The sequence below is a fragment of the Prunus dulcis genome, chromosome 1 (assembly GCF_902201215.1).
Source record: "Prunus dulcis chromosome 1, ALMONDv2, whole genome shotgun sequence".
NCBI lineage: Eukaryota > Viridiplantae > Streptophyta > Magnoliopsida > Rosales > Rosaceae > Prunus > Prunus dulcis.
In genome coordinates, this window is record NC_047650.1 from 246,274 (window position 1) to 256,706 (window position 10,433).

General features: G+C 37.3%; 1 protein-coding gene and 1 long non-coding RNA gene across 5 annotated transcripts; one reads left to right on the forward strand and one right to left on the reverse strand.

Annotated features, from left to right (window-relative positions):
• Window positions 1-459: 459 nt before the first annotated feature.
• Window positions 460-2,384, forward strand: LOC117615197. Its single transcript, XR_004583972.1, has 3 exons — window positions 460-1,185; window positions 1,405-1,488; window positions 1,756-2,384. It is a non-coding gene; the product is annotated as an uncharacterized LOC117615197 (long non-coding RNA).
• Window positions 2,385-3,762: 1,378 nt separating this feature from the next.
• On the reverse strand, window positions 3,763-10,312 carry LOC117615383. 4 transcript variants are annotated; one of them, XM_034344457.1, is made up of 3 exons: window positions 10,102-10,312; window positions 7,605-9,253; window positions 3,763-4,510 (listed from the first exon to the last, which is right to left on the reverse strand). In XM_034344457.1, the coding sequence occupies exons 2-3, from the start codon at window positions 9,222-9,224 to the stop codon at window positions 4,169-4,171; spliced, it is 1,962 nt and encodes a 653-aa protein (XP_034200348.1). In that variant the 5' UTR covers window positions 9,225-9,253; window positions 10,102-10,312; the 3' UTR covers window positions 3,763-4,168. The 4 variants fall into 4 exon arrangements, with proteins under 4 accessions (XP_034200348.1, XP_034200347.1, XP_034200345.1 ...); XM_034344456.1 differs by having other exon boundaries at window positions 9,627-10,312; XM_034344454.1 differs by having other exon boundaries at window positions 7,605-9,742; window positions 10,102-10,311.
• Window positions 10,313-10,433: the final 121 nt, after the last annotated feature.

Below are 10,433 nucleotides of genomic sequence, written 5' to 3' on the forward strand. Positions count from 1 at the left end.
ATTGTCCTTTTAAGAGATCATCTAGATGATTTTACCTTCTGAGACACCTAATGTTTTAAAATTTTAAATACAAACACAACAGAAAGAGCATCATATATATTATTCCCTTGGCATTCCTTTACATCCAGAAAAGAATTGTCACCCTCCACCCAATTCATTCAAGCCCCGTGCCGCGAAAAGTACAAAAAGAAAGGGAAAACATGGGAAAGAGAAGATTAGATGCTCCTCTTAGACTCTGTTACTTTTAAAAGCAATGAATGCAATGGACCTCCTATACGTATATATATAAACAGTCAAAAGATAAAGAGCACTATATCCTCTATATATCCTTTTGGTTTCACCCATTTCACCTCACAAGTTATAAGCGCCGAGGCAAAAGCAAAGGGAAGCATGAGCATTAGGCCTTAGTGGAGTGGAGTGGAGTGGAGTGAGGCATGAGCATATGATTATTGCTCCCAACCATCTTTTCAAAACCTAGAAACCCCACCTCTAAGAGAGGCCCTCCTTCCCACTTTCACTCTCACTCTCTTTATGTGCAAATTAAAGCAAGCAATAATCATTAAGGAAAAGCCCCTCCCCTGCATTCTCTCACTCTCTCTCTCCTGTTTCTTCAAAAACTCATTTGTTTGATCTGCCTGACCAATTCATTCACATCCCTCATACATAGATAGCTCCAAGACTGGTCTCGTGGTTTGATGTATGAAACAGTCATAGCGACAACATACAACAACATAAGTAGAAGAGTTAACCTTGTTGGTTAATTGTACTCCTGGCGGCGTCGGCGCAGGGCAGGTGCACTGCTTTAGTGTGCTCTTGCTATGTACCATCAAGAAGCTCTAACTACAAATGTGAAGAGAGCAACAGAAGCAGCCACAACCGCAACAATATTTATACCAAGAAGCAGCGTCCACCATTAAAGAAAGATCATAATCATAATCATGATCTTAATCATAATCAAACACAAGGCACTGCTACTACAAGTGATGATGATGATGATAAGAGCAACAGTAAGAGCTGTGGGTCTAGTGGACCTCACAAAATTGAAGCCCCTAATCTCAAGAGTAATCTCAAGAAAACAACAACTGTAGAGGAAAATCATCAACTCAGGGCAGAAAAGAGGAAAGTTAGTTGGCCTGATATTGCTCATGGCAAAGATATTGCCCATGTTCAAGAGTTTGAGCCAAGGTAAATACTTAAATTTAAGCCCCCACCTACTTACTTTCCTACTATCATCTCTTTCCTCTAGGTAATTTACCAAGAAAACCCTATGTCACTACTAGACTAGGAATTTATTAATTCATATAACCACATTTTCATCTCAAACAGTTTGGATTATGCCTGTTAATTAGATACTCACCAATTTCAATGCAATTCTAACACTCTTTCATAATGTATGCTAATTAGCGTGTGGGAAGATGGGGACCTTGAGGGAGTAAGGAACTCTTGTGTTTGTACAATTCAATGAGGAGGATGTCCAACTTAATTAAGGTACGATGCCTCGCTTCTCATTCTTAATCTTCCACTTTAAGGTGATATTTAACTAGTAATTAGTAAACCTGTACTGCTAGTCACTAGTACATCATCCTTCTTCCCTTAGTTTTGCTCATAATATATATATATATATATATATATAGCCATTTGACTAAGACCATGCAAGTGCCTTCTTTCTCTAATTTGTTTTCATGGTACACTTATCGTTTATGTTTTATGATTTCGCAGTTAGGTCTCACTTGATTGTTTTAACTGTACTTGCAGGCGGATTTCTTTTTAAACATTCAATCATTAGATTCTAAATTATAGTCATTAATTTGCTTAGAGCCCCAACGACAACATGAGGCGCTGTCAGTGAGTCGATTTGTTTGGGAATACAACTCCAATTGGGTGGTGAATTCTCTTCAACACTAAAAATATGGGCAACAGATCGATAGCAAACAAACACCGCAAGGAAAAGATGAAAATTATTTTGAAAACAAGTGCTTGAATTTTTGGGAGAGATGCGGATGGAAGCCGGCGATATATGAAGGTCATGACATTTGATATAGAAGTCTCCAATGATATAAAATCCCACTTTTTTTTTTAATTTGGATTTTTCGCCTAAGCTGTTTTGTTGGAATTCAACATACGTATTGAAAGTGACCATGACTTATCTAGCTAGGTGACTGACCATGAATGTAAAGGAGAACGAAAGGCAGAAATTGCCCTTCACAGAAGGAGGAGGGGTAGAGATGAATTCTTGCCTTGACTATTTTACTACGGGAGTTTTAAGCTCGCACGAGAAAACGTGAGGTGTTGTCGTGATGAATTCTTGCCTTGACTCTTTTACTACGGGAGTTATAAGCTCCCACAAGAAAACATGAATGTGTTGTCATGTTTTTTTTTTTTTTTTTTTTAAACTATGAGGAAACTAGTGAATATAATGCTGCCCATTCTTTTTTTGGTCATAATTGATGCCCATGCATTGTTTCGAAAAGCTGCCTTATTATGCACTAGCCTCTTCGCACGCGCTTCCGCACTTGTGAGAGGTTTTTTTTTAAAAAAATTTTAATTTAATTTAGAATTAAAAAGGATAATGGGTAGTTGTGTTCCATAAAAATAGGATCCATTATCTGATTTTTCTTTTAATTTTAATTTTTTTAATATGAAAAAGTGTGAATTTGCCATATTATATTAACCAAAGGCATTTTCTGGTATTTTGAATGTTTTAACATTCTCTGGCTTTTGCTTTATATATACTAGCCACTTCTTTTTTCTTTTTTCTTTTTTCTTTTATTTTTAGGATTAAGAAAAGATAATATGGGTAGTTATGTTCTATAAAAGTAGGACCTATTATCTGAATTTTTTTTATAAATTTTTTAATATGAAAAAAATGTAAATTTACCATATTAACCTCATTTAATTAATAATTTTAATTCTTAATGTTTGCATTAACAAAGGACATTTTCTGATATTTTGAATGTTTTAACATTCTCTGGCTTTTGCTTTATATAGCTATACTTGTATAAAATATTGAGAATATTCTTAATCTCGAAATAAAAATAATAAAAGGATATTCTCTAGCAAAGAATATTTGGTCATGAGAATACTTTTTCTTCCATTGTGAGATAAATCTTATCCATTTTTATCATTAAAAAGAAAAAAAAAACTCGGGCCTTATAAAACGAAATATGAAATTTCATAGTAACAAAATGATTAGAGGAAACTAAAGAGAGAGTTTGCTTGCTTTGAGTAAGTATGAGGAAACTTGTTGTGGTAATAATTTTAGTTGTAGTGAAAGCAAATATTAAAGCTTCTTTTCTCTCTCTCCCTCCTCAGCTCTCACCCTCTAATAGTAACCATGGTTCTTCTCCTCCCACTCAGACTCAGTTATTATATGTTGATGTTGATGATGATGATGACAAAACTTCCAAAACACCTATTTCTTTGGATTGGCATCAGAATGGCAATAGTTGATGCTGCACTGCATGTACGGTCAAGTGCGCGCCTAAAGCTGAACATCCTGATCCCGCCTTTCTTTGATGGTTACATTCGATGTTACTTAAATGCTTTTGGATTTGGATTGTTACATTAGAATGAATTTACATTTTTCTTACTTTTACTCTTTTCTATGACCACTTCGCACCTCCAAATAATAAAAAATATACCATTTGGGTAAGAGAGAGAAACAAAGGCAGCCTCAACATATTTGTACAAGAAATTCTTGTCTTCTTTAGGCTTAAATTAGTGTGAGATTAATTAACAAAGAGTATAAAGTTGAGAAACCAAAAGGCAAAAGCTGCAGATAAATTAAACGAGGAAAAAAAAAAATATTCCAACAGCAGCCTGTTGAGTATGTTGTGAGTGAAGTTGAACCCCCATATCTATGCAAATGAAATGAATTAAGTAATCAAACTGGTGTGTAAACATCCACCAAATGTCGCAAGAATCACAATATTTTCCTAAATTTGTTCCCAACCCCCACAATGATTCAGTAGATTTTCCCTTCAAAAAAAGGGCGATTCACTTCTCTATACCAAAGCCTTCTCTAATATCAGTCTTTTTTCTCCTTACAGTAGTATCACGAAATCACCGATTAATGAAATACTATTCTCTATCTGGTATCTTGCTGAGTTCCTTTGTTGAGCTAAATCCTCTTTACATTTGGGTCTTAAGTCTCTCCCCACGCCTCACCTCATTTGTGGTGACTTTTCCCTTTCTTTGATTTGTTCTTCTCCTGCATTTTCTTTTTCTTTGCCTCAACTGTAACCCATGTATATTCTGGGGGAATTGCAAATGGGTCTTGGATGGTTTCAATCCTACTACTAGAACCAGTAGCAGACGAGCTAGGGCGGTTGTAAGGAGCTCTTATCCACTGAAACCAAGATGAACTTGAGGATTGCATTGCAGCTGGGCTCTCTGTGCCTGCAACAGGGGGGCTCGATGGGGGTGTTGCGAATTCATCCGTGGGTGGTAATTCTTCAAGCTTTGTGAAAGTGACAATTACTCTGATAGTAGGAACCACAGGGATAGCAACCTAGATTTGAACACAGAGAGAGTACTCAGAAGATAGATTCAAGAGAGATTTCAAGACAAAAATAAACAGTTAGATGAAATCACTAAATATCAACATCAATAACCGCAAAGCAAGAGGAAGTCCCACCAAACAATCACCATGTCTTAACAAGTTGTGCAACAAAATTTCTAGATTCTCATCCAAAAGTAAATACAAGTACAAAAAGTTTAATACGGAACTGGCTGACATGGCCTTCCCATCCTTCTACCATATGCTGAAAAAAATTGCAATAAATATCTTTCTTCCATCACAACAAATCACAAATTTCCATCACATACAAGACTAAAATAAGATAAAGTGATGTGCAATGGCTTATCAATAGCAATAATAGACACTGAAGCTTGGTAGTCTACATAATACATACAAATATGTGAGTGTTCAAGTACGTAAGGTTAAGTAGTCTAATAAGACACATAGCATGCTAAAAGTTGTTGGATGAAAATCCAAATGTTAACAGAAAGGAAAAAGAAAAACAATATGTGAATAGGTAAGAAGCCACAATACAGTGCCAATAATGCTTGCCTTAAAATTTCAAATAAGCCAACCTCAAAAGTAAGAGTAGAAAAGCCTTATGAAGAGGCAATAGTCATTCCTAATTTTCCCCGCATAACATTCTCCAGATTTGAGATACTAAAATCCATTTTAATGATTTCAAATGTGTGGGCATGGCCAATGGCCTTTCAACTAGTTGCCACTTGCACGGTGGAGGGTGAAACCCAAGGTTCAATCACTGACAGGTGCATGTGTTCGTAAAAAAGAACCCAGTTTCGAATACAGATATAACATAATAAAGATACGCAGATATTCTTATTATTGAAAAATAAAATACAAAGGCATGATGCACCAATAATTCATTTATATATGCAATATTAGTCATAACTGATAACAATCTTTGTTGGAATGTTAAGGATGGAGTAGTAACTTATTATAACCTAGACACAGGGATCCTTGAATCAAACATCAGTCATAATGCGTGTCTCACAGACCCTCACAACGTTTTCAATTACAGTTATGGTACTATTCTAGATGAGGGATTATCGTGATTAACATTTTAAGTATAAATACATGTTGAGAGTATCCTAAAAGAAATGAAACAAAATTTTGGCAAATAATAAGTATCAAAATTTGATAGGCATTTGGTTGTTAATTTATTTCTTCTCTCATTACATGTTATACAACATTGACAAATTTGGAATTAAAAAAAACATTTACTTATTTTTAGTTAATCAAATATAGTTACCTATTAACTATCTTGCATTTTCTTTTCATTAGGTCATGAAGCTAGTTCCACCAAATTAAGACAAAGTCGTACAATTTCACCTCTTCAAGATTAGGAATTCAACTACAAAAGCAATCTTTTCTCAGGTGCAAATATTACTCTATAAGTCGTAAAGCTGAATGGACAAATAGCAAAAGAAGCCATTATACAAAAAATATAGGGTTCAAGAACTCGTAAATTATCTGTCAATAATTATATTCAGAGTAAAATACTCATGTCTAAACAAAACAACATCAACGTTTACTAAACAATGTTAGCATTGCGCGATATTAGAACTATTAGAGATGACCTTGTAACTTTCTTTTGTGGCAGACAAGCCTGGCAAAGACAACTTTTTGAGCACCTATAAGTTGATTTAGTCTGTTATTGGTGCGATTAATTATTTGAGAGCATTCAAGTTGACTTATTCTGTTAGCGACGGACTCTTGTATATCCTTACATGTGCTGTCAGCTCAGCAACAATACACGCATAAACAGATTCACGTTCAAGCTTATATGTCTGTGAATTGAACTGTGGGGGGGACATAAAACTAGTGTTTAGGAGGAAATTGAATAAAAAGAACCAACCAAAGAATACTTTACATGAGATGAAAGAGCCTCTATTTCAAGAGAAGTCAAAAGTCAAAGCCAAGGGATAATTTATCCTGGAACTAAGTAAAAACTGTAAATCCTAAAATGGAAGGAAGTAGAAAATCAAAGCTCAATGGCAGAAACCAGAAAGACTTCACGTGGATCCACACAAAGTATTTTAAATCCCAGTGCTCCATAATCAACTATGCTAAATGAGTAGAGTCCAGTTCAAGCTTTTATCATTACCTGGAAAACTTGGAACAGGTTTGATCTAAAGTTCTAACTATTTATAAGGGCTTAGTCCCATCAACCCCAGTTGTTCAGTGAACCCTATAACCTCAAATTGAAGACAGGAGAATAAAATATCAAAGGGCAGAAACCAGACAGACTTCGTGTGAAGCCACACATATTAGTAAATGTCAGTGCTCAATAGTCTACTATGCTAGCTGAGTAATCCAGAACATTTTTTGGTCATTAGCTGCAAAACTTGGAACAGGATTCCTGTACTGTTCAAACTGTTCGCAAGGGGCTTACCCCGTTATGCAACATATCACTCAATTATAAGTTCTACAGTCTAATCTCTAATTATTACTATGAGGGAGGCACAAGGAAAAGAAATCACCTACCCTTTACATGGGCTATTTGCTCAAATACGAAACTCTAGGGAAGACAATTGTGATATCATTTTATTGATAACTTAACATTGTAGATCCTTCTACCGCTCAAGTCCTCAAGTGTACACCAAATTCAAAAGCAAAATATCAATAAATAACGAAAGCAGCAAATCATTCATGAAAGCAACAATTGAAGACTCAAGTAAACATTAGTACAAAAATTACCTAGGATTTTCGTGTGGCAAAGGTTGGATGGCAATCAGACGGTAAGATTCCAATTTCTTGGACAACATACAGATGACTAATTTTTTTTATATGACCTAGTATGAGTCCCCATATGCCAACATTTTCACAGTGCCAAAGACTCGAAACCAAAACCCCTAAAAAACTAAACAGTCCTTTAATAGAGGGTACATCATCCTACTCTTATGACACAACAGAATCAGGCAGGCACAGGAAAAAAAAAAAAAAAAGAGTGCTTTAAACAAGTTAGAATAAATAGGAAAAGCAAAAATAAAAAAAACATACATGGAAATAGCATAACCCACAAACCAGAACAGGGTAACAAAGTGATAAACAGAGGGAGGCATACCTTGACAGGAAATGTTCCCATTGGAAGTTTGGTCGTAAGCAGCTCCCTCAAACGACGGATTGCCTTAACCTTGTTTGCCAAAATATCAAGCAATGGCAACAGTTCCTCTGTTTGTAGAGGAAAGTTTGGGGAAAGCCAGAGAATAGGCCTTAACCCTTTCTTATACTCGTTCTCCTTGCTTGCATCCTTGTGACGATTTCTGATATCAGAACTCGTAGAGGAAGATGCCTTCATATCCCTTCCTTTCCGGTGATCATCCCCCCTCATAACGACGTCCACATTACTTCTTCCAGGTCTGCTTTGATTTCTTGAAGGAGAATCCCCTAGCAGATCGCTCACCTTCTCGTCTACACAGAGAGAACTTCTTGGGGGTATAAGCTTTTTCTGCTCTTCATTTTTATTATCTCTTTTCCTCCATCCACCAAACCATCCTTTTTTTTCCTGCTTATTATTCTCTCCATTCCTACCATTACTTACATCTTCAATAGGAATCTCCCTATGCTCATAACAACTATGACGATGCTCAATCATCCCGTCACTATTCTCGTTCGACAATTCGGACGAATCCAGTTTAAGTGCAATTTCAAGTTGCCTCCTCTCATCCTCTGTCAATATATCATTGAGTTCCTCACTTTCTGTTTCATTTTCGTTGCAAGTTGAAAAAAACTCGTCATCTGTCATAGCCCCCGGGACCCTCCTAGATTTGATACTGACAACCACATTATGCATATCATATACCTTGGCCCTCCATGAACCAACCAATTCTGTTTTCTCCTGCCGCCTCCAAGTCAACTGAGGTAAGAGAACTGCCTGAGTCACATCAATCCCAGGCCTGAATATATTAGTCTGAGACATTGCAACCACCTCTTGCCGAACTTCCTCTTCAGTTGCTTGAGAACCAGCACCATCCAAAGCATTCATCACCTCCTTATCCTTGTGTGAGATCATGCAAAGTGACCCGGGAGGCACCTTACCATCTTCAGACCCATCACCAAGGAAAAGAACACTCTGATCAGAACGCTGAATTCTGAAACCATCAAAACCAGCCAATGTCATATCTGCCCTCAAATTTGCACCCCTTTTCCAGATCTTGTAAGTATCTGATGGGGCAATTCTCGAAATGAAAGGAATAACAGAACTCTCAAAGTGGAATGTAATTTCCATGTAGAAGTCCCTCATCCTCCGCATAGTTCCAATTAAACGAGGCAATCTTCTGCACCATTTTGCCCAAGCCAGTGGCTGGTAGTGCCTAACTATAATCATGGAAATTGCTTCTTCTCTATTGCAAATTGCTTCTTGGAGTGCACTCCATCCATGTTCATTCTGCAAGCTCCAATCCGCTCCAGCAACCATAAGCATTTCAGTAGCTGTCTGGTCACCAAGTTTTACAGCCAAGTGAAGAGGGGTCTCGCGATTCGGGACATCTCGCCTATCAATCACAGCAGCAATGGCATCAGCCTTCTCCTCCTCAGCTAATGAAGCTGATTCAGTTCGAATCTCAGCAGGGTTACAAAGCCGGGGGAGACCAGCAAGAATCCTCCTGAGACTGGCATAATCCCTCATGACTATGGCCTTGTGCACAGGGCTATGAGCATACTTCAAAACATCAATTCCAGCCATGCCTCAGGAGAATATAACACCAACCCAAACTATATATACACAACCAAAAACCCAATCAATGATCCAATACCGGAACACAAGAAGATAAGGTGGATGATCACTATCCCTTCAAACACAGCCCGAAATTAGAACTCAAAAAGGCCATATAGTATAATCAGAACCCATAAACGAATTGATTATTCTGAGTAGTAAATTCAACAAATGAAACAGACCCAGTTCATAATTGGCCAAGAAATTGACAAATTCGTAATAATGTTTCGAAGAATCGAATCAGACCCAAATCAAATTACACAGAGATGGCACAGGAAAACAGAAAGAGGCCGTTTACACTCATACCAGAGACCCAAGAAAAGAACATGGGGTGGGCCCAGGGCGAAGATCAAAGAGTCCAAGAAATCTCACCGTCTTCTGCTTCTTTTTGGTTCTTCTGTGACCCCCCAAAGAGACCAAGATTGCACCAAAAGAGACTCAGGCACTAAACCCCACCACAAAACTCTCTCTCTCTCTCACTATCTTCTCTGCAAGTTAAAAGAAAAAAGAAGAAGCTAAGCTATCCTTGTGATCCAATCCAGATCAGACAAACCCAAGAACATGCATGTGGGTGAGTGAAACAAAATGCTATTATATTTCCACAAGTTATTAAGAAGAATAAAAGAGAGAGAGAGAGAGAGAGAGAGAGAGAGAGCAAGAATCTGGGGAGAACAAGAAAAGTAAAAGGGAAAAAAAATCAGAAAAGGAATACAAGAAAGCAACAAAACCCCACCACCCAAGCAAAGCAAAGAAACTGTTTGTATGGAAAAGGAATAACGAAGGAGGAATCAAAGTGATGTACAGAAAGAAAACCCCATTTTGGAGAAAGGGAGTGAAAAGAGTTTACCTCACAAAAGTAAACAGGAAATGGGAAAAGTAGGAATTGGGAGGGAGGTCTGAGACCGAGATGTTTTGTTGTATGAGGAACAAAAACAAGAGGAGAGCTGGAGGAGAGGCATCATTTTCATTTTAATTGTTTTTTCAATTTGACCTCTTATTATGTAAAAGATAAACAAACATAGATAAGAAAGAAAGATGGCCAAGTCCCGGAAATGATAAAGGTCGGAACAAGAGAGAGGCTGATGAGATGAGGGTCCAAAACAGGAAGGCAGCATGTGACCACGAACTAGGAGGGAACCTGCTTCCCCATTTCGTCCTATTATTTTCGTCCACTTTTAG